This window comes from Sesamum indicum, linkage group LG8 (assembly GCF_026168435.1).
Source record: "Sesamum indicum cultivar Baizhima isolate 11 linkage group LG8, ASM2616843v1, whole genome shotgun sequence".
Classification (NCBI taxonomy): Eukaryota; Viridiplantae; Streptophyta; class Magnoliopsida; order Lamiales; family Pedaliaceae; genus Sesamum; species Sesamum indicum.
In genome coordinates this window covers 15,926,176-15,947,518 of record NC_142664.1, presented here as the reverse complement: position 1 = coordinate 15,947,518, position 21,343 = coordinate 15,926,176, and the positions used below count along the sequence as shown (strand labels likewise).

The 21,343-nt window shown below is 35.0% G+C and overlaps 1 protein-coding gene across 9 annotated transcripts; it reads left to right on the top strand.

Annotated features, from left to right (window-relative positions):
* The first annotated feature begins 4,903 nt into the window (after positions 1-4,903).
* On the top strand, positions 4,904-20,965 carry LOC105179720 (uncharacterized). 9 transcript variants are annotated; one of them, XM_088883167.1, is made up of 19 exons: positions 4,904-5,001; positions 5,111-5,499; positions 5,614-5,680; positions 6,031-6,098; positions 6,407-6,592; positions 6,891-7,077; positions 7,934-8,017; positions 8,093-8,189; positions 11,286-11,424; positions 11,781-11,848; positions 13,909-14,277; positions 14,580-14,878; positions 14,977-15,230; positions 15,865-15,917; positions 16,023-16,104; positions 16,894-16,985; positions 17,224-17,295; positions 18,455-18,531; positions 18,982-20,965. In XM_088883167.1, exons 16-19 carry the CDS (start codon positions 16,908-16,910, stop codon positions 19,067-19,069), a joined length of 315 nt encoding a protein of 104 aa, XP_088739293.1. In that variant the 5' UTR covers positions 4,904-5,001; positions 5,111-5,499; positions 5,614-5,680; positions 6,031-6,098; positions 6,407-6,592; positions 6,891-7,077; positions 7,934-8,017; positions 8,093-8,189; positions 11,286-11,424; positions 11,781-11,848; positions 13,909-14,277; positions 14,580-14,878; positions 14,977-15,230; positions 15,865-15,917; positions 16,023-16,104; positions 16,894-16,907; the 3' UTR covers positions 19,070-20,965. The 9 variants fall into 9 exon arrangements, 4 of the variants coding, with proteins under 4 accessions (XP_088739293.1, XP_088739292.1, XP_088739296.1 ...); XR_016066649.1 differs by having other exon boundaries at positions 15,865-16,104; positions 17,150-17,295; positions 18,482-18,531; positions 18,982-20,958; XM_088883166.1 differs by lacking the exon at positions 15,865-15,917.
* The last annotated feature ends 378 nt before the right edge of the window (positions 20,966-21,343 follow it).

The window sequence follows — 21,343 nt, the reverse complement described above, 5'->3', positions numbered from 1 at the left end:
GCGGTAACAAGAAAACTCAAAGCACTTAAATCAGTGTTTAGAGAGGAGAAGAGGAATAAGGGAGGCTTATCACATAATGTCCAGCTGGCTAAAGGGTTTCTTGAGATGGCGCAACTGCTTGTCAGTTCTAACAGACAGGATGAATTATTCTTGCAGCTAGAACATTGTTGCCGATTCATACTAGCCAAAGCAGCCAAACTTGAACAAAGTATGCTCCAACAGCGAGCAAAAATGCAGTGGATGAAGGGGGTGACCAGCGCTCCCAGGTATTCTTTCGTAAGATTACTCAACGGAGATCGGCGCGGAGAATCTTACAAATCAATGATGATCATGGAGCCACTCACATAGAACCACAAGCAGTAGTCGATGAGTTTGTCATGTACTATCAAAACCTACTTGGTGGGGAAAGAAGGAGAGACGTGATGGATCTGCGGTTCCTTCGACCATGGGTGAGACATCTATTGAATGAAGAGGACGTTAGCTCTTTACTCTTGCCATTCACACCAGCAGATGCCAAGCAGGCAGTTTTTGACATTGCTGAGGATAAGGCACCGGGGCCAAACGAGTATTCATCGGGCTTTTTCAAAGCTGCATGGCCTATAGTAGGGCAGGAAGTGACGTCGGCAGTGTTGGATTTCTTTACTACGGGATGAATTCTGAAGCAGATAAATACTACACTTCTGGCTCTTATACCCAAGGTACACTCTCCTATGTCCGTTGGTGATTTTCGTCCTATATCTTACTGTAATATGTTATATAAGATTATCGCCAAACTCATTGTCCAACGGTTGAGTGTGATATTGGACAAACTAATTAGTCCGTGCCAAGCGACATTTGTGCCCGGTCGAAGCATTGGAGACAATATTATGTTGGCGTAGGAGCTATTTACAGGCTACAACCAGGCCCGTCTACCATCCTGATGTGCCTTAAAAGTGGACATTCGGAAGGCATACGACACGGTGGAGTGGGACTTTATGATAGCGGTGATGGAGTTATTTGGGTTCCCTCTAATTTCGTGAAGTGGATTGAGGTGTGTGTTACTACAACTTCATTTTCTGTTGGGCTGAATGGGAAACCTCATGGTTTCTTTAAGGGGGCCAGAAGGCTTCGACAAGGAGATCCTCTTTCGCCATACTTGTTCGTGCTTGTAATGGAAGTACTACACTTGGGTATACTACAGTTGATTAATCAGGATGAATTATTTTCCTTCCACTGGAAATGTGATACATCCAGGGTTTTTCAGTTGGGCTTTGCTAATGACTTGTTGTTATTCTGTCATGCTGATATGGACTCTATTGGAGTCATTAACACAGGATTGGATTGATTTGCTATATGGTCGGGGCTCAGGCTGAACGTGCAGCAAAGCCATCTTACTATCTCACGTTCAGCCCAAGGATTGCGCAAGGAGATGCTGACAACACTCGGGTTTCAGGAGGGTGTCTTACCGATAAGGTATTTGGGGCTACATCTCTTATCATCTCGCTTAACAATTGTTGATTGTCGTCCATTATTGGTAAAAATTGATAAGCGTATTGCTGGTTGGGAGGGTATTGCACTGTCTTATGCTGGCAGGGTACAAATTATTAAATCTGTACTCATGTCGCTGAGTTTATATTGGGCATCGGCGTTCATACTGCCAAAGAAAGTTACAAACGAAATTGAGAAGAGGCTGCGAATTTTCTTGTGGAAAGGGATATCAACCAGTGGTTATACCAAGGTTGCGTGGAAAGACCTGTGTCGGTAGAAGGATGAGGGAGGCCTAGGATTCAAGGATATTACTATCTAGAATCGTGCATTAATGGCTAAGAAAGTATGTGATATCATCAGGTGCGATAGGACCTTGATATGGGTTGAGTGGCTCTACTAGGGTCGTTTACGAGATACTTCCATCTGAACGATTAGAGAGCATGGAGGATCATGGGTATGGCGAAAAATCCTCCGTTTACGGATCTTCCTCCGATTTATGGTGGATTATCAAATAGGAGATGTGAGGAGATTCTACTTGTGGCAGGACCCATGACATCATCTGGGACCCCTTAGTGACAGATTCCCACGTGGACCGAGGTTACTTGGATTAGAGGAGTCAACTAAACTTAGTCTGGTGATTAGTGGAGGAGAGTAACATTGGCCCTCTATCACAGATTTTGAGTGTTTGAAAATCACACATGTACTGCCCACTATCCATGGAGGGGAGGACCGCATTATTTGGAGGTTCAATCATGGGCTTCCTACAGTTCACGCTCTTTACAGGCTTTTTGATCCACCTGGACAGAAAGTAGACTGGTCCTCACTACTTTCGGGATCCCTCAAGGTTCCACGTCACTTATTCATCCTATGGCTTGCTATTCTTGGCAAGTTGGCTACGACGGATAAACCATGGCTAGCCCACCTTGGCCCGTGTATTCTATGCAGCGAGGGAGCAACGGAGACACGTGGCCACTTATTTTTTCAATGTAGATTTAGTCGACAGTGTCTCATAGAAATTCGAAAAATAGTACGATTCTCGTGGCCCAATAGAGACTGGAGGACGGATATTACATGGGCGTCCTGGAAATGGAGGGGTAAGCACACTATTAACATGTCTTACCGAGCGCTATTAGCATCATGTGTTTACCACATTTGGAAGAAGAGGAATTTGAGACGATTCGAGCAAACCGAAAGGACACCCAGCACCATGGCAGTAGTAATTATTGAGGACATCAGGCAGCGGATACATAGCATTACTTTACCTAGTTTAGTCAGTACACGAGCTTATTTAGACTTTGGCGTATCCCTTGGCCTGTCGGGGGAGACACCAGCTAATAACCACCATGTTGTACTGTACTATTATTTTATTAATGAAACTTACATTTATCCAAAAAAAATAGACATAGGGGTTTTTTGCCTATTTTCAAATCAAAAGGGAGACTTTTGCTGAGTTTTTAAATTACATGGGGGTTTTATGCAATTTGGCCCAAATAATTACCTGTCTTTCCTTGAGATTTGATATAATTACACGTAGATCTCCTGTGGTTTGGAAATTTACATTTAGTACTCATGAGGTTTACTTTCGTCTAATAAATTTACCCATTTGTCACTTAAAATTCATAAAGATTGCTAATATTTTTTTAAAAAAAGGATGACAATTCATATTTATGCTCAATTGACTTATTATTGACTTATTTCAAATAAAATAATACTTTCTGACTAAACTAGAAAATATACTTCCTTACATGCATTAACATGTGAAGATGCAGGGTAGTTTGGCTATAAAAAGATTTGTTTGACCTGCAATAAGTCAATAATAAGTAAATTGGGGGTAATAATGGATTTTCATTCATTTTTTTATTCATATTAGTAAATTCTGTGAACTTTGAGTAACATAACAAACTTTAGGATTACTAGATTTAATTTTTTTAAATTACATAAAATTTACGTTTAGTTACACCAAACCTTAAGAATGGGAGGGGTAACTATCCCATACAATATATGTTATCTCACATAACTTTGTATCAAACATTAAGACCAAGTTTTTCATACAAAATCGACTCTAGTTCAACAAACGTAGTACTATAATATATTTTCATAAATATGACTAAAGAGTGATCATAACTCACACAATCATATGAATAAATCCATTGACCTCTAAAATAAATAACAATAGCAATATTATTTTGCTATGCCATATTTTCACAACAAAATAAAATATATATATAAAAACTTGAGTTAATAACATTTATAACAAAAACAACCAAATGTATAAATATAAAAAAAATTTAGTAAAAGGAACTTACTATACTAGTTTTGATTGTAAACATCCTCAATTGAAAATCTCAAATAAAATAAAATAAAATTTTGGGTCAAATGCACTTTCCATCCCTAAAGTATACATAAAATCGTCATATATACCCCTTTAAACTATAAAATATAACAAACTCCCTCATAATATGGACCAAAAGCTTTATAACAAAAATACCCTTATTGTTTGCACCCTCTAAAATATATTTATTATAGTCATCACAAAAAAACGTAATCTCAATTATTATAATTTTTTATTTAAAATAAATATTATCCAAAATTTATAACTTTTGTAATTAGTATGAAATTTGAATAAACTCTATAAATTTTCAATTCATTTATTTTATATAATTTCTAAAAGATTTACATAATTTTTATTTTGTATTGTTATATATAGTGAAGTTTTTTTCTAGAGGAATTGTCAACATCATCTAAAAAATTATTTTAAACATTTATGTATACGTACTATAAAATATGCTAATTTGTTGATATAATTAATATATAATATTTTATTATTTTATGAGTGATGATATGCTATATTTTAAATATTTGTGCATGTAATTTAATATAAAAATATATAAGTTATGAGTGATGATGGATATTTCTTAAGTCTATCATAAAGTATTATTGTATCTTGGACAAGGTTCTTATAGTATGTGGCTATATAATTCAGACTGTTATATTTTAAATATTTATGCATGTAATTTAATATAAAAATTATAAGTTATATAAGATACTTTTTTATAAAATTAAATTGATCTTGTAAATAATTTTCTTTGTAAAACATATTTTCATATTGAACTTATAAACTTTTTTTTATGTATTATATAGTTTATATAAAGCTATACATTTTGAATATTGTTGTTTAAATAAAAATTTGAGTGAAAATTTTAAAATTACTAAAAGTAGTTTTGAGAGAGATTTTTTAATTAAATATACTTAGGAAGTGAAACAAAAAATATAAAAATAAGTTAAAGGGGTGTTTTTGTTTTGTCAAAACTAAATTATTTTTTTACGGGGACTTTTGTTATAATAAACATAATTTAGGGGTCAAAATGTATAATAAAAATTTTATAATTTTCGTAAAAGGTTTATTAGAGGTAAGATGGTCGCATGGTAAAACATATTCACAACTCTCTCCTCTCTCTCTCTCTCTCTAGGGTTTTGTTTTTCATCGATTGCACGAAAATTTCCCCAATTGGTCGTATCTATTCGATCGAAATGGTAAGCAAATGCGCGTTCCTGATTTCCAATTAGCTTATACGCTATTGTTGGCTTACCCATTTTATATCTCGTGCTGTGATTTATCGAATGTTTTGGTTTAATTTTGTAGGAATATGGAGGCGGAGATTTGGAAGCGAAAATTGACATGTTGCTGAATGTGGAGAAGCAGATGAGGCAAGTGGGTGATATTGCAGGTACGAGGAAGGCCGTCACACCTCAAACAATACCCCTCAGTTTCTCCCTCCAAGAAAGCCAAAGCCGGCGAAGGAGAGACGCCGCAGTTCCGTCCTCCCACCGCCAAAATACCCTCACCCTACCCCACCATCAAACTATTTCCCTTCTCCTCTGTTCACTTCTTCGAGGAAAAAAGTTAAAGAAAGCAGGTGAAGTTCATGGTGGTATGGCCGACTCAAAGGTTCGAATGTGATGGTACGGCAGCACCCGCGGGAGAAGCAGCTGCGGATGTGGGTACAAATCCAAGAAAGGAAAACCCCGCTGGTAAAAACCCTTAAACCACCGTTTTCTCCCCATCATCAAACCCCACCGACACTCACATGGTGAAACCCTCTCACCTTCATTTCTTTTTTCTTGTGTTCATTTCTCACCCAAAAGAATAGAGTAAAGAAAACCAAGAAAAGCAGGGGGGAGAGACAGAGCGAGAAGGAGGCCTCAAATTATGGTATTGCGAAATGTTACTGCTGTTTGAACAATCCTTCTTGGCCCAATATTTTCTCATTGTTCATATATTGATAGATAAAGAAGGAATACTGGAATACTCTCTGTTGATGTCCTAAGTTTGCTCTCACTTCCTTGCTTGCAAATACTTTCTCCCTCCATCTTACATGTCATCTTTATCTTGCTTTCTAGTGCTTCTTTCATTTAATTTTTGCTTTGACAATCCTAATGTGTTTAACTTGCTCTATTATAATATCATATGGTCAGTAATTTTCTTCTACTTAAAATTAGAAAAACGTTGCTAAGGATTGTTGGAACAGTTTACATCCGAATTTGATGAATGTCTTCTTCTAGGTTTGGGATTACACTGGTTTTGGATATACAAGGTACAATGCCAGAGACATTAACAAAGAAATACTAGGGTAAGCACAATTCTTCAGCTGTCTCCCTCTGTGATGAAACCTGTAATGTTCACAGATTATCTGGTTTGTGGTTTTCATTTAGGTGTGTTGTGGAGAATAAAGTGCTTCATAGATCTTTATTATCATGCTTCATAGGCCTTTCCCTCTTTTTTTTTTCTTTTTTTCGTTTAATCCGTAATACCCAAACCTGAGGGTACATGTCTGTATAATTTTCCCGTAATCTTCCTTTGTTATTCCAGCTCTTAAGATGTGACAATTTGTAAGACATGAACATTTATCTAAATCATGAGTGTTCCATGGTTGCTTAGGTGTCATTGTTAAGAGGATATAAATCAGACAGGAGACCTGCAAACTTGACAATGATGGCAATTCTGGATGGCTTCAGAAGGCATATTCCGTTGATTTCAGACCACTCAAAGTACCGCGTGCTGCTGCATTCCAAGGGGCTCATTATATTTCACCATTGAAAAGGCAAATAATCTCGTATGCATCTGGTGAGCATAGATTTCCGCTTTTCTTATGACTTGTAACAATTAATTTTCAGAACCATGCTAGTTCTTTTTGTGAATGATGAATTCTATTACATGAAGTTTTAATGGAAGCCACTTTTTCTTTTATGATGTTTGGTCCCCTTGACCTGTCCAAATCCAATTTTCGTCCCTCTTTATCTTCTAATTCAAGAACCAGCTTCAATTTCTGATGGTTTTAAGGGCCTTCACAGTTTTAGTAGTTTCATGGTAACTCTCATCATCAAATCTAACATTAAATTGATATGATATGTTGTGTCAACAGCTAGTCATTGCTGGAGATGGGTACTAAGATTTGGATTTTGTAAAACTGAACCAATTAATTGGAAGAAAAGCTGGTGGGATATCAGTATATCCTTTAACACCATCAGTTCGAGGGAAGGAGGAGCCCTGCAGCCATATTATGTTCGAGGCAAAGCTATGTCTGAACGTGTTGAAGATTTATTTACCTGGTAATTCTGGTATTTTTTCTTTGTAATTTAATTACATGCTAATTTTGAACCCCACCATTGTCATTCTTCAAGTTGATGGAGGGCTATAACATTGTTACCATGATGTTTAATTGAATTTGTGTAAGATTCCTTTGAACTATGTCTAGGTAGGTGGAAAGTGATGATACTTGCAAGCCAATCTTTTTACATAAATAGTTTGTATAGTCTAATGTGACTAAGCCATGATCCAAGGTATACTGGGTCATGGCGTAGTTGAAAAGTGTGTTGGTAGGTTGAAAAGTGTTGATACTTATAAGCCAGAATTTTTACATAAATAGTTTGTGTAGTTTACTGTGACTAAGCCATGATCCAAGGTACCTATTGGAGTTCCTTCTCTCATTCCATGCAATGTACTTGTGTTTATAACTTTATATATATTTCCGTTCATTTAGTTTGGTGTATTTCTTGTGCATCTCTCATGTTTATGTATACCTAATATCTACTTGGGGGAATACTAGTCACTTTTTTTACAGGTACTTGTGTGCATATTTATATTCATTCCTTTTGTTCATGCCCTTTTTAAGCACAGTGCACTTCTCTATATATTAGAAGGTTTAAGAAAGGGGACAAACTGATAAGTTAACATCTTATGCTTGTCAGGGTTTGGTTCTCTATATGTTCTCGTTTTGTACTGTTGCTTTGTGTTCTAGTTTTGGTCTTATTGAATTGAATGGTAGGTTGTGTTATTCTCTAATGAAACCAACTGTCATAGCTCGATGGGAAACATGCTTTGGTCCTCAACTGTCGATTTTCTTATTAAATTTCTTAGAAACAACTGGAGATTGATTGATTCGGTTGTTGAAATTGTCAACTGTAGGTCAACCATGTTCTTCAAGATGTTCAATTGACTGACCAGAAGTGTTTTAAGCAGTTTGTTTCTCAAAGTGAGGCAAGAATGGAGGTATATATTGATCTCCAGCAGAACTGAGACTAATTTGCCTTCTTCAACTAAGTCATGTTAATTGTTGATTTCCAGAATCGATTAAGAGGCAGGGACATAGCATTGCAGCTGCAAGGATGGATGTAAAGCTCAATGTTGCTGGCCGGATCTCTGAACAAATGGGTGGTGTCAGGTTGATTTGTTTGGAGTCTTATTTTCACCTTTGATATTTGGAAAGCATGTTGATGTGTATAATATTATGAGATGCATCACCATTTGTTATATGACCAAGCCTTTGCTGGCCATTTGCTGAATTTTAGAAACTCGACTATGAACCATGATGGGTGTTTTGTTAATCGTGGGAAGTTAGAGTGCACTCTTTCACTTGATTATAGAAACCTGGTGGAGATGAATCCATTATGTTTCTTGGCATCTGTTTATGCATGGATGTAGTGTCCAATCCATTTTAAGACCAACCTCAAGTCTTTCATGTGCGAAACTTTGAAATGGAGATAGGAAAAAAAACAATTAGTACATCAAATTAATTTTCTTGTGCTGTAATTACAATGAAATAAAAGTATATATTGCTTTACTACTTCTATTTTGTGGGCTTTCTCTTGTGAGATCTTGCCAATTGCAAGCACAAGGGAGAGGGTGGAAGGCTGAACAGTATTACCTACAACAATTTTGCCTTAAAGAGTCCATTAGAGATTCTAGGTATGCGGGTGTTGGACTGTACCATGCAATGCAATGGTCAGTCAAAGTAAATTACTGCTGTCTTGCATTGTGAGTCCTAAAATGCTGTTTTCTTGGCCATAGTTTTTCTATATTATAACTCTTTTGAGTGTAGTGTTGAGCAGTCAAGGATTTGTCTTTTAAAGCTTTAGACCACCAAAGGATACGAGTAATTTCTCATAATGTCCCCTTTTATTGTCATGTTGTAGTCAAGTTGAAATTCGTATTAATGTGTGGAATGTGAAATTTTTTGTTTGGTGGCTGAAAAGTTCTATTGACCACCAACTTGTTAATGAAGTTAGTGTGTCTTGAGAAAAATATGTGAATTATCTTGTGGTAGTTGCTGAATTTTCAGATTGTCATCTTGTGATATCCCTTAGATTAATAGGAATTTTGGTTTAAGTCGAGATAAGTAAGAGAAACGGACGCTTGTGGCATATTAAAAAAACCTAAAAAAAAAAGGAAATTGTGTTAACTATGTTCCATTGACTGCATCAAATTAACGATGTTCAAGAATCAACACAAAAACCCTTTGTGTGAGCTTTTGGGCCAAAGCACTTCCATTTCAATAGTGCTTCTATATTTATTTTGATTGAGGGCGTCAAACATAGTCTGTCCGTTCTAGAACTTGCTTGTGTAATACATTTTGAGACCACATTCTTGTTAGATTGGTGTATGAAAGTGATAAGGGCACTTAGGAAAAACCCATTGACTTGAACAGAGCCTACCTTGAATTCACCCATAGAAAAACTCATTTGAGCCTTTGCTTTTCTTTTCTTGGTTAAACCACGTTATAAGCTTGACTATCCCCTTTTTGGTTATTTCCTGAAGTGATATTGAACCCATTCAAGGGCATGGTGTTGGCTTGGTTGCTTTTAAGTTGACATGGAAGTGAGTTAATGTATTCAAGCTGCATACATGGATGCATCGTTAGCCCTAAGGGAAAGGAAAAAAAATGGAAAGAGAAATTGAAAAAAAACAAAAGGGAAGAAAAGTAATGAAATAGAGAGGAAAAAAAAGAAGGAAAAGAAAAAAAAAGGAGAAAATGGGAAAAAAAGAGAAGAAAAATGATGAAACAGAGGAAAAAAAAGGAGAAAAAAGAAAAGATTAGAAAAAAGATGGAGGAAAGAAAAAAAAAGAGAAGAAAAATGGTGAAACGGAGGAAAAAAGAAGGGAAAAAAAAAAGAAAAAAAAGAGGAAAGATGCAGGAGATGCAAGAAATGTAAAAATTTCACGAGTTTTGACTGTTCAAAGCACTTGAATTAAGTCGAACGAAAATGAGCTTGGAAGGATAAGCAACTAGGTTGGCATCGTGCCTTTGAATTCATAAGCCAAAGTTCGACCTGTCTTTTGCCACACCTTGTCCTCAGCCCCATTACAACCCATTGAAAGACCCTTTGATTCATGCATTAATTTGCATTTCGTTCGTGGTGGAGATTTGATTCACAAGCAAGCCTATGGTAATGGCATTCTATGTATTGACTTGAGTGAAACCCGAATTCTTAAACACCTTATGTTATGAGTGATTACAATGACATCGTTGTGAGAACCCTTGTGAGAGTGTTGAGACTTGTTTCATTTGGTTTTGATGAAGTCAAAGGGATACCTACGTGTTGAATGTTGTGCTACAAGTGCTTGTTCTCAAATTGCTATCTCTTCTTTAACTATTAAGTCATATTAGTGTAGGGGATATACTTGAGTGATATGAAAGGAAATTTGAGAATTGCTACTTGGATAATTCTTGTATTTGGATCAAGACATGCTTGAGGGCAAGAATGGTTTTTGTGTGTGGAATCTGATAACATATATTTTAATGCTCCTATGCATGCACTTTTTCGAGTGATTGGGAAGGATCTTATTGCATGGATTGTCGATGTTAAGTTACCCCAATTTCATGGGAAGGAGCGTAAGGTAAGTTATAGGGGGTCAAATTCAGCTCTTGTGTTATTGTGCTGGGTGGAATTTAGTCTAAAGTTCACAGATAGCATGTCTTATACTTAATGTTGTCCATCATGTGCCTCATTATTTGTGTTACTAATAATTATTTCACTAATGGGATCAAGAGAAGTCTTTAGGTATCACATACTACTTTACTCTTCTTCTTGTCCATATGGGTGTCAGGTTATCAATATTTTTCTCATCCAAAATGCTGAGGGTGGAGTTAATCTTAACTGCTTAAATTCGCTCGCTGCCGAAAGAGTAATTGTAAAAATGTTGAAACTATTGTGGTCGTCTTTATCAACGGAACTGGAAATGTGCTTATGTCATATGTTAAAGAATGATATGTGAAAACCGATTGTGCTATTTCTTAGAGTGCATATGTGAAAATCTTTCAATTGACAGCATGGAGAGTTCATGGCCTCTGCCATCTGCGTTGGCTTCTGTAACTCATAAACTGAACCTTGAAAATTGATTCAAATCACCTTCATGGCCGAGAGGTCGTTGGGTGCGCTGAGCATGGACACACCTAGTTATTTTTTGGGTTAAACAAAAAGCTTTCAGTTTGCCATCAATGCCTTTTGTAAGTACCAATGTTTTTTGTTCCGATTTTCAGTGTCTTCTTATAAAGATGAAGATTTAAAATGTTGGATACTTTTGAGTATATCGGGGTTGGAAATTCACGAGATTCCATTAAAAGTCCCCGCCGCTTGATTTTGGAAAGCTATCAATATCTGATGCGCCTCCGATAATAGGTATGTTCACACTTGGTTTTGGCTGAAAAAGCACTTTTGGACCAATTATGTCTAATTTTCTTTTACATTTGGTTGGGTTAGTTCTGAAGTTACTACCACTTGTAAATGCTTGTCAAGTTAAATATTGTCAATTGTTCAGAAAAAGTAAATTGTTGCTGTTTTTCATTGGGAATCCTAAAATTGCTCTTTCCTTGGCTATACTTTTTCAATATTATAACTATTTTGACAGTTGAGTAGTCAAGTGTCTTTTAAAGCATTAAACCACCAAAGAATAACCAAAAAATACGATTAGTTCCTCTTAACGGCACCTTTCATTGTCTTGTTTCCTAATGGCCCCTTTTATTGTCTTGTTATAGTGCACGAACTCAAGATTACGAAGATTCTTGTACGACATGCGGAGGCAATTAATAGCAGACTTTTTGTGGTAAGTTGTTTGGGTGTCATGTTATAAATACATGACCTCTTTGTGCTTGGTGTGTGAGGATGGGCATAAAAATTAGTCTTCTGATCTATCTTGTGTGCTTGTCATTTCTCTTTTTGCAGCCCATTCTAGGACATCTTTGTAATCATCTTGCTGTATGTAGAATGATAGAATTGTGTTGTTGACTTGCACTTGCTAAGACTCATGTGCTTACTTTTGTTTGATGACAACCTAATCCATCTCATGATTTGAAATCTAAAGAGAAAAATGAAGAGGGAAGATGCAAATTAAGACTGTGAAAGTATGTTCTCATCTCCCTCTCTCTCTTGCATACTGCTTGATCTCTTGTCCACTAGTATTGCTGAACAGTCCCTTGTTGTCTTCACCTTAATTATGTGGACTTCTAGTTTTACTTTATTGCTTGTGGCAGAATATATCCATATTATTACAATTATTCTTTTCCCCATCACACAGTGTGAGTTAAATGTGGCCTCCAAGTTGGTTTTATGTTTCACGAAAAGTAAGATGTTGTACAGAAATTTACTTATTTGGTTGGATCAATAAGGGGAAGATGAAAGGGGAAGGTGTAGTTGCTTTCCAAGGGGATGTATGATACTTATTTGGTGGACTTGTTTAGTTCAACCTAAAGGAAGTAGTTGTGTGGTACTCCTTATTTGATACTATAGAAATAAGGCAGGGAGGAAAGATTGATTTTTTATGTTTACACATTCAATATCTTCCTTCTTTTTTATGAAAAATGCAAATTAAGGGGGTGACTGCTTTTGCTCCTAGACAGGATGGGAAAAATGGCTTTGGAGGGTTCCCTATACATTAATTTTGCATTCCTTCCTATTCTCCTCTCTAAGGAAACAAGGGGATGTACTATGTTTTGCAATAAGTTTTTCTTATACTTTAACTAGTTTCAGAATGGATCATGTATCCAGATCCCGAGGTTTTTTAGACATTGACAATATGGAAAAGAAATCATAGAGGAAACTGGTGTGTGATTTAAGTGTTTAAGAGATCTGTACATTTGGAAATTGTTACAGGCATTAGGGGTTTGGTGAGATTCAAAGGAAATAGTAACAAATAAGACTTTTGGGGGGGGGGGGGGGGAGGAAGTCATCGTGGACTTTTGTTGCGAAATTCAGGCTGTGGAGAAGTTGTGCGATATATTGCTGCATATACTCCACTTAGAGTAACTCTGGTACCACACAGTGTAAACCTTGTCTCGTAGTGAATATTTCTGTTTTGGCATGATATTGTATTTTTATTCAGAGTTTGTGTTGTGCTGTAACATTTTGTATCTGAAGTAAGCAACTCGAATTTAAACCAATTTGATGTCTGGTTTCTCTGAGATTTATCCTCCATTGTCCAACACTGACACTTTGAAGAGCACCTCACTATCGCCATCATCATCACCACTACAACAATCAATCACCATCATGAAATTTAAAAAATCATTAGCATATACTGTGAATGCAAATATTTGGTTATTTTGGCTGACAGAAGCTTTGGTTATATTTTACTCATTCCCATTTGCATATACTTTGCTATTCTGGAATGATGTCTTATGGCTTTTGTTGAATGCTATGCTTTAGTTTTAAAGCGAGGAAAACGTGAATGCAATGCGTAAATATATTTTTATTAAGGCAACGGAGAGATAACCTTTTGCGTAGAACTTTTATGATCGGAAAGCTATGTTTTTTCATTGTTAGATAGGTTGGGGAGGCCGCATTATATTTTCTTGCATTGATGCATTAGTCTCTCAACTTGAATATTGCATGCATGTAGCTCTTGTGGTTATTATTTGAGAAATCTTGTGCTGTAACTTAAGAGTATGTTAATGATGTATACTTGGTCCGCATTTTTCCTTGATGCCTTTCCCTTTTTTGGGTTTTCTAAGTTTAGATGCAAATGATTAAAGTTGCACAACAAACTCATACATGATCACTTAATATAAGAAACTAGTCATCCTTGACAAATACATATTTACATATGCAAATATTGGATTGGCCGACTTTTTGCTGAATTACATAGTAAATCTTCAATAACCTTTGTAGATGAAAGATTGACAAAAAACTCTGAATTAATGGCAAAAGACGACAGAGCCAATTCGGGTTCGGGGTCGAGACCAATGTCCTCATGTGGTCGTCTTTGGTTAATGGTGGAACTGCGTGTGGCCTGGTGAGACGACAATAGTTTCGTGGAAAAGCCTTCTCACAGAGGCCACCTCAAGTAAGGCAAGTGGGTTTGGCCCATCAGCTTCTTGCCCATCTTCGGAAGCCTAGCAGCCGCCAGTGTCTTAGCTACTGCTTCTGACTCTTACAGTGGCTTCTTCGAAGCAGCCGCTGCAAGAGAATAAAGCGAAGGATCCCAAGCGGGACAAACTGTTTGAGCACCGTTATTGAGAAATCAAGCGAATATATGTGGTATGTTTCGATGGATTACTGAGTTTAAGGGTAACTTATTGATTCAGTTTGAATTTTAAAACTTATTGATAGTTTTGTACGTGAATGTGCATTTCTGGAAGAAGTATAGTAGGTGCATCTTAATGATGAAGTTGTGCTAGCAAATTTAATATTTTATTGATTAGTAAAAGAATCCATGATTCAATTCGCGAAATTTGTAGGGTCATGGAAGTAGTGAAGAGGAAGATGTTCCTCTGGATTATGCAATTAGCTCTTAATTTGAAGCTTGTGTTGCCTTACATTAACTATGCTTTCCCATGCAGAATATCTTGATATGTTTAAAGCAAATTCAGCTGCTGAGGAATCCAGAGTTGGCTCTGAGAAACTGTTCTCCAGACCAGTTAGAATTTCTCTCTGAAGCACCTCTATATTTGGAGATTGAGCAATCCCTGGGTTTTCTTGACCATTTAATGTTGGGAACCCCTGCTTCTCCTGTGAGAAAAATCCTGCTGGAGAGTGGTCTGGGCGATGTTCTTGTTGGTTGCGGGGGGTTGAAGTGGGCTCCTCCAGCCTCAGTTTAGTATTGGACTATACTCTTGGAGTATAATTGTTGAAACTTCAGGTTGTTACCAGTCTTGCAATGAAAATTTAGTTTTCAAGAAATGGAACTCATGTGATATACTGAAGATAATTGGTTTTGTTTTCTGTTGGCTTTACTAGTTTCATGGTAACTCTCATCATCAAATCAAACGTTAAATTTGATATGGCATGCGGTGTCAACAGCCAGTCATTGCTGGAGATGGGTACTAAAGATTTGGATTTTGTACAACTGAACCAATTAAGGAAAAGCTGGTGGGATATCACTATATTCTTTCACACCATCAGTTCGAGGGAAGGAGGAGCCCTGCAGCCATATAATTGTTCGAGGGTGAGGCAAAGCTATGTCAGGACGTGTTGAAGATTTATTTACCCTGGTAATTCTGGTATTTTTTTTTTTGTAATTTAATTACATACGAATTTCGAACCTCACCATTGTATCTTTTCAAGTTGGTGGAGGGTTATAACTTTGTTATCGTGATGTTTGAATGAATTTGTGTAAGATTTCTTTGAAGTATGTTGTAGAATACTGCATAGGTAGGTTGAAAAGTGGTGGTACATGCAAACCAATTCTTTTACATAAATAGTTTGTATAGTCTATTGTGACTAAGCCATGACCGAAGGTTTGGGTCATGGCTTAACTGAAAAGGGTGTTGGTAGTTTTTTTACAGGTACATGTGTGAATATTTATATTCATTCCTTTTGTTCATGTTCTTTTTAAGCGTGGTTCACTTCTCTATATATTGGAAGGTTTAAGAAAGGGGACAACTGATGAGTTAACATCTTATGCTGGTCAGGGCTTGGTACCCTATGTGTCTCGTTTTGTTCTGTTGCCTTGTGTTCTAGTTTTGGTCTTATTGAATTAAATGGTAGGTTGTCATTTTCTAATGAAACCAACTGTCAAGCTCAATGGGACAACATGCTTTGGTCCTCAACTGTTCCTTTCCTTTTCAAATTTATCAGAAGCAGCTGAAGATTGATTGATTCGGTTGTTCAAATTATCAACTGTAGGTCAATCGTGTTCTTCAAGATGTTCAATTGACAGACCAGAAGCGTTTTAAGCAGTTTGTTTCTCAAAGCAAAGCAAGAATGGATATTGATCTCTGACAGAACTGAGACTAATTTGCCTTCTTCAACTAAGCCATGTTAATTGTTGATTTCCACAATAGGTTAAGAGGCAAGTGGACATAGCATTGCACTGCAAGGATGGATGCAAAGCTCAGTGTTGCTTGTTGGATCTCTGAACAAATGGTTGGTGTCAGGTTAATTTGTTTGGAGTCTAATTTTCACCTTTGATATTTGGAAAGCACGTTGATGTCGTATAATATTATGAGATGCATCACCATCTGTTATATAGACTAAGTGTTTGCTAGCCATTGACTGAATTTTAGAAACTAGTCTAAACAATGATGGGTGTTTTGTTAATTGTGGGTGATGCATCACCCACAATTTGATTCTGTTGCTTTATTAGATTCAGGAACACCACCTCCTATTAGTACACTAGAAGAGGAGTCAGCGTAGCACGAACTTTATGTTGTCAAAATCATGTAATACTTGTCGCACTAGTGATGGTCCGTTTGGGGGGAAAAATCATGCGGATAAACAGAAAATACAAAAACTTTTCCCATTGTTGTTGTATTTAGACATATAAGATGCCTAGAAAAATGATGATTTGATGGGAGTTATTTGGATTAACATTTTATAAAATTTTCCATTGATCATTAGAAAATAGAAACATGCAGGTATGCTTAGTCAAGAGTCCATAAGAAATTCTAGGTATGTGGCTGTTGGACAGTACCATGCAATGTAATGCTTAGTCCTGCCGAATTCTAGGAATGTGGCTGTTGGACAGTACCATGCAATGTAATGCTTAGTCCTGCCGCTGTTTTGCATCGTGTGTCCTAAATTGTTGTTTTCTTGGGCATACTTTTTGAATATTAACTCTTTTGAGTGTTGAGCAATCAAGGACTTGTCTTTTAAAGCTTTAAACCACTAAAGGATATGATTAATTTAACGGCACCTTTTATTGACTTATTGTAGTCAAGGAAGTGAAGATGAAGAAGATTCTTGTACGAGATGTGGAGGCAGCTACTAGCTCATACCATACATTTGATGTGTTGCGATCTTTTGTGGTAAGTTGTTCGGGTGTCATGTTATAAATACATGACCTCTTTGTGCTTGGCATGTGAGGATGGGCATAAAAATTAGTCTTTGGATCTTGTGTACTTCTCATTTCTCTTTTTGCAGCCAATTCTAGAACATCTTTGTAAGCATCATGCTGTTTGTACAATGATAGGACTACGTTGTTGAGTTGCAGTTGCTAAGACCAACCTAATCCATCTGATGACAACCTAATCCATCTGATGACAGCCTAATCCATCTGATGATTTGAAATCTAAAGAGAAAAATGAAGAGAGAAGATGCAACATTAAAGCTGACAAAGTATGTTCTCGCTTACTTATCTCTCTCTGTCTCTCTCTCTCGCATACCGCTTGATCTCTCGTCCACTAGTATTCCAAGAGAGTCGCTTTTTGTCTTCACTTTGATTATGTGGACTTCTAGTTTTACTTAATTGCTTGTGGTAGAATATATCCATATTATTGCACCTATTCTTTCCCCAATCACATAGCATGAGCTAAATGTGGCCTCCGAGTTGGTATCTGTTTGATAAAATGTTTAATAAAAAGTAAGATGTAAGTACAGAAATTTACTGCTTTATTTAGATCAATAAGGGGAAGATGAAAGGGGAATAGTAGTTGCTTTTTAAGGGGACGAATGATACTTATTCTGTGGACTCCTTTAGTTCAACCTAAAGGAAGTAGTTGTGTGGTACTTCTCCTTGCTTGATATCATAGAAATAAGGTGGGGAGGAAAGATTGATTTTTTATGTTTACACGTTCAGAATCATCTCTTTTTTATGGAAGAAAAAGCAAATTATAGAGGAAATTGGTGTGTGATTTAAGTGTTTAGGAGATCTTTGCATTTGGAAATCATTATAGGCATTAGGGATTTGGGTGAGATTCAAGGAAATAGCAATAATTTATTTTTTTTTTGGGGGGGGAGGAAGTCATTGTTGATTTTTGTTGCAAATCTCAAGTTGTGGAGATGTGCGATATATTGTTGCATATACTCCACTTAGATTAACTTTGTTACTATATAGTGTAAACCGTTGTCTCATGGTGAGTATTTCTTTTTGGGCATGATATTATTTTTTATTATTCAGAGTTCTGTTTTATGCTATAACATTTTGTATTTGAAGTAAGCAACTCAAACATAAACCAAGTTGATGTCCAGTTTCTCTGAAATGTATCCTCCATTGTCTGACCAATACTTGAAGAGCACCTTACTATCAATATCACCACTACAACACTCTATCACCATCATGAAATTAGAAAAACATATTAGCATATGCTGTGAATGCAATATTTGGTTTATTTGGTTGACGGAAGGTTTGGTTATATTTAATTTGTTTCCATTTGCATATACTTTGTTGTTCTAGTACGATGTGTTATGGCTTTTGCTTAATGCTATGCGTTAGTTTTAGAGCCATATTGTTGAAACTTGTGTGAAGGGGGTCAATCCCTTTTTTTTATTGGTGCAGATCAGTGATTTAAATGTAACCAAACAGGAATTGAAGCTTTTCGTGGAAATGTATTGGCACCAAATGGTGGATTCAAGGTTAGCATGTTTTATTTGTGGCAAGATTTTGGCTATTTTTTATACTTATCTTGACTTATCTTGAGTAGTAGTTCCTCAATGATTGTTATGATTACAATGCTCATTTGATTAGATTATATACTTTATTTTCTCGATGTGTTGGTTGCTCTCACAATAGGGAACAAAGGTGAAGAACCATGTACAAATAAAAAACGTTAAAGTCATTTTTTTAAGAGGGACGTTTGAGTTGCATAGTTGTTAAGATGGGTAAATTGGATCAGGGTCCAGAATAGACATAAAAAGAAAAACGTAAGGTACAGAGGTGACTTTTTTTGCTTGATAAGAAATAATAAACAAATGGTAGTCATATTTGGGTTTGTTGCGTTGCTGTTCATTTCTATGTTACTTGGTAGCCTTTCCTTTCTCCACAACAATTTAGGTTTATTTTTGTTTAAACCAAATGTTTTAAAGGCGCCATCAATGGAGGGACCTTAGATTGGTACTTTGGAAGCAACCCTCATGGTGCTTAAGGTACATGCTTCGATTATCCAAAAATTAAAAATACTCTTTTGGACTTGATTTGGTTTGTTTAACAAAAAGCATGACCTCTTCACTAGTGGTATTTAATACTAGGATCATATTTGATTAAATTGGTGGTGTGTTGTCCACAATTAACTTATAGTTATTGAAATTAAAGAGTCAAATCTTAAATCTTAAACTATTGCATCAGTCTTACTTGGGCTCTAAGGTTACCATTAGTTTTTTATTTTGATATAATTGTTAAATTTAATTTAAATTAGACAATTTCATATGTTTTAGGTCACCATGGAAGCATCGTATTTTAATAAAATGTAGGATTAAAACGGAGTTCGCTCCTTAAATTAAATATCTTGGCTAAATTATATAATTGTAGAATTAATCATGTTTGAAAGTATGATCATTCTCATTTTACTTTTAGACAGTAGCATATATTTGTCTGTTTTATTAAATTCAAAATCAATAACTTTATTTAGGTCTTGATGGCGTACTTTAAGCCAAATTTAAATCGAGTATGTTATTGTTGTTAATGCTCTTTATTAAGGTTCCATCCTGAATTGTAATTAACTATTGATTGTCAGTGGTTAAAATATCTTTTGATATTTTTATTATTTAATTAATCTTACTCTTATTACAAGATTAACTGATATCAAAATATTAAAAAATAAAAAGTTCACTAAATATTTAAATTTTCTTTCACGTGCAAAGTTATAGTGCTTTTATTTAATTGTTTAAGCTTAATTAATTAATTACATGTGCATAAAATATATTTTTCTACAAAAAAGATGTCATTTTGCACATAAATAAATGAACAAATTGATTAATACTTGTTTCTATGATTGTAGACAACAAGATGGAATAAAATAAGACGTACAAATAATTTATTGATATATGAAAGAAAATAATAATACAAAACAAAATGGCATTTGATATATGTGATAATTGTTTCAACTTATTTGTATCATACTATGAGTGCATTAGAAACAAAAAGAATGACATCCGATATGTGAATCATTTAATCTTATTTGTATATGTACGGACTTTTCATTGAATTTTTGAAGTTATTTATGACTGATGTGAAAAAACTTCGAAGATTGATCATTTTTTAATGTTCATATGTTCTTTAAACGATAGCATGAAGTTTGTATAGTTTATTAATATTTTTGAGTAATAGTATAATTATAACAATTTAATTTATCCACACGGATTGAGTATATAATTGACATTCGATGTGTGGTTAAAATATCCTCTTTTTTTCTTTCTTTTGAAATTGGATTTGTTTTTGTTGACTAGCTGAAAGACTAATCACCCATGAATTAAATGTCTTGCTTAATTTATATAATTGATAGATTTAAAAAATATAACTCCATCATATTTGAAAAATTTATTTTTATGGTCATTTTCACTTTATTTATTTTAAATTAAGAACTTTATTTAGGCAATAATAGTGATGTCCTATCAGTATTGTCGGACTCCTTTCATTTTGAGATTATTTGCTTCCTTTCATTTAATTAAAATGTATTGGGTACGTTTTGTTGTTTGGTTATTTATTAAGCTTGAGGAGATTAGAAAAATCATTTTATTGGATTATAACTTTTTAATAGTTTTTTGGTTTATTTATCTTCTCTTTTATTTAATTAAATAGAGATAATAAAAAATTCAACCGTTTGAATTAACCTTTTATATGTATGAAACAAGGTCAATTAGTGAAAATAAAGTCTAAATTGAAAGGACTTTTACATGTCTTTGAATTTATTTTTTAGTGTTTTGTTTTGTATTGTAGAGATAGAGAGAGAAAACGAGAGCTATGTTTCGAAAATTAATGTATGTTTTTATTTATATTTGGAGGTAACTTAAGATATTTTTTGGAGGGATAAAATTCTCTGTTGATTTATCAAATTATATTCCCTTTGTATGTATTTATATTTGTTGGTGGATCAAAATATATATAATTATATGTGTTGTAAATAAGTTATTAAATTTTTTTTGAAATAATAATTATATATTTTGTAAATCATATTATTTATAATTAATACATCACTTCCACTATAATTAATTATTAATTAAAACATCACTACAATTTTAGTAACATAATAATAAATAATTATTTTTTTATGTATTTTGTTACTAATTAATGAAATAAACGAACATGCCAAAAAAATAAGTTTTAATCACTTGAAAAAGTTCTATTTTGTGAAAATTATAAAATTAGTGAGAGAATATCGTGCATAAAGTTTCCTGATAAAATTTGAACTATTTAGCATATTATTTCTATTATTTATGGGTATGTACTGTT

What these genes read in the sequence shown, in the direction of transcription:
- LOC105179720 (XM_088883166.1), top strand. Translation starts at nt 16,908, where the DNA reads ATGAAGAAGATTCTTGTACGAGATGTGGAGGCAGCTACTAGCTCATAC. An exon ending in ATGTGTTGCGATCTTTTGTG is followed by an intron (nt 16,986 to 17,223) that starts GTAAGTTGTTCG and finishes ATCTGATGACAG; the next exon opens with CCTAATCCATCTGATGATTT. An exon ending in CACCAAATGGTGGATTCAAG is followed by an intron (nt 18,532 to 18,981) that starts GTTAGCATGTTT and finishes AATGTTTTAAAG; the next exon opens with GCGCCATCAATGGAGGGACC.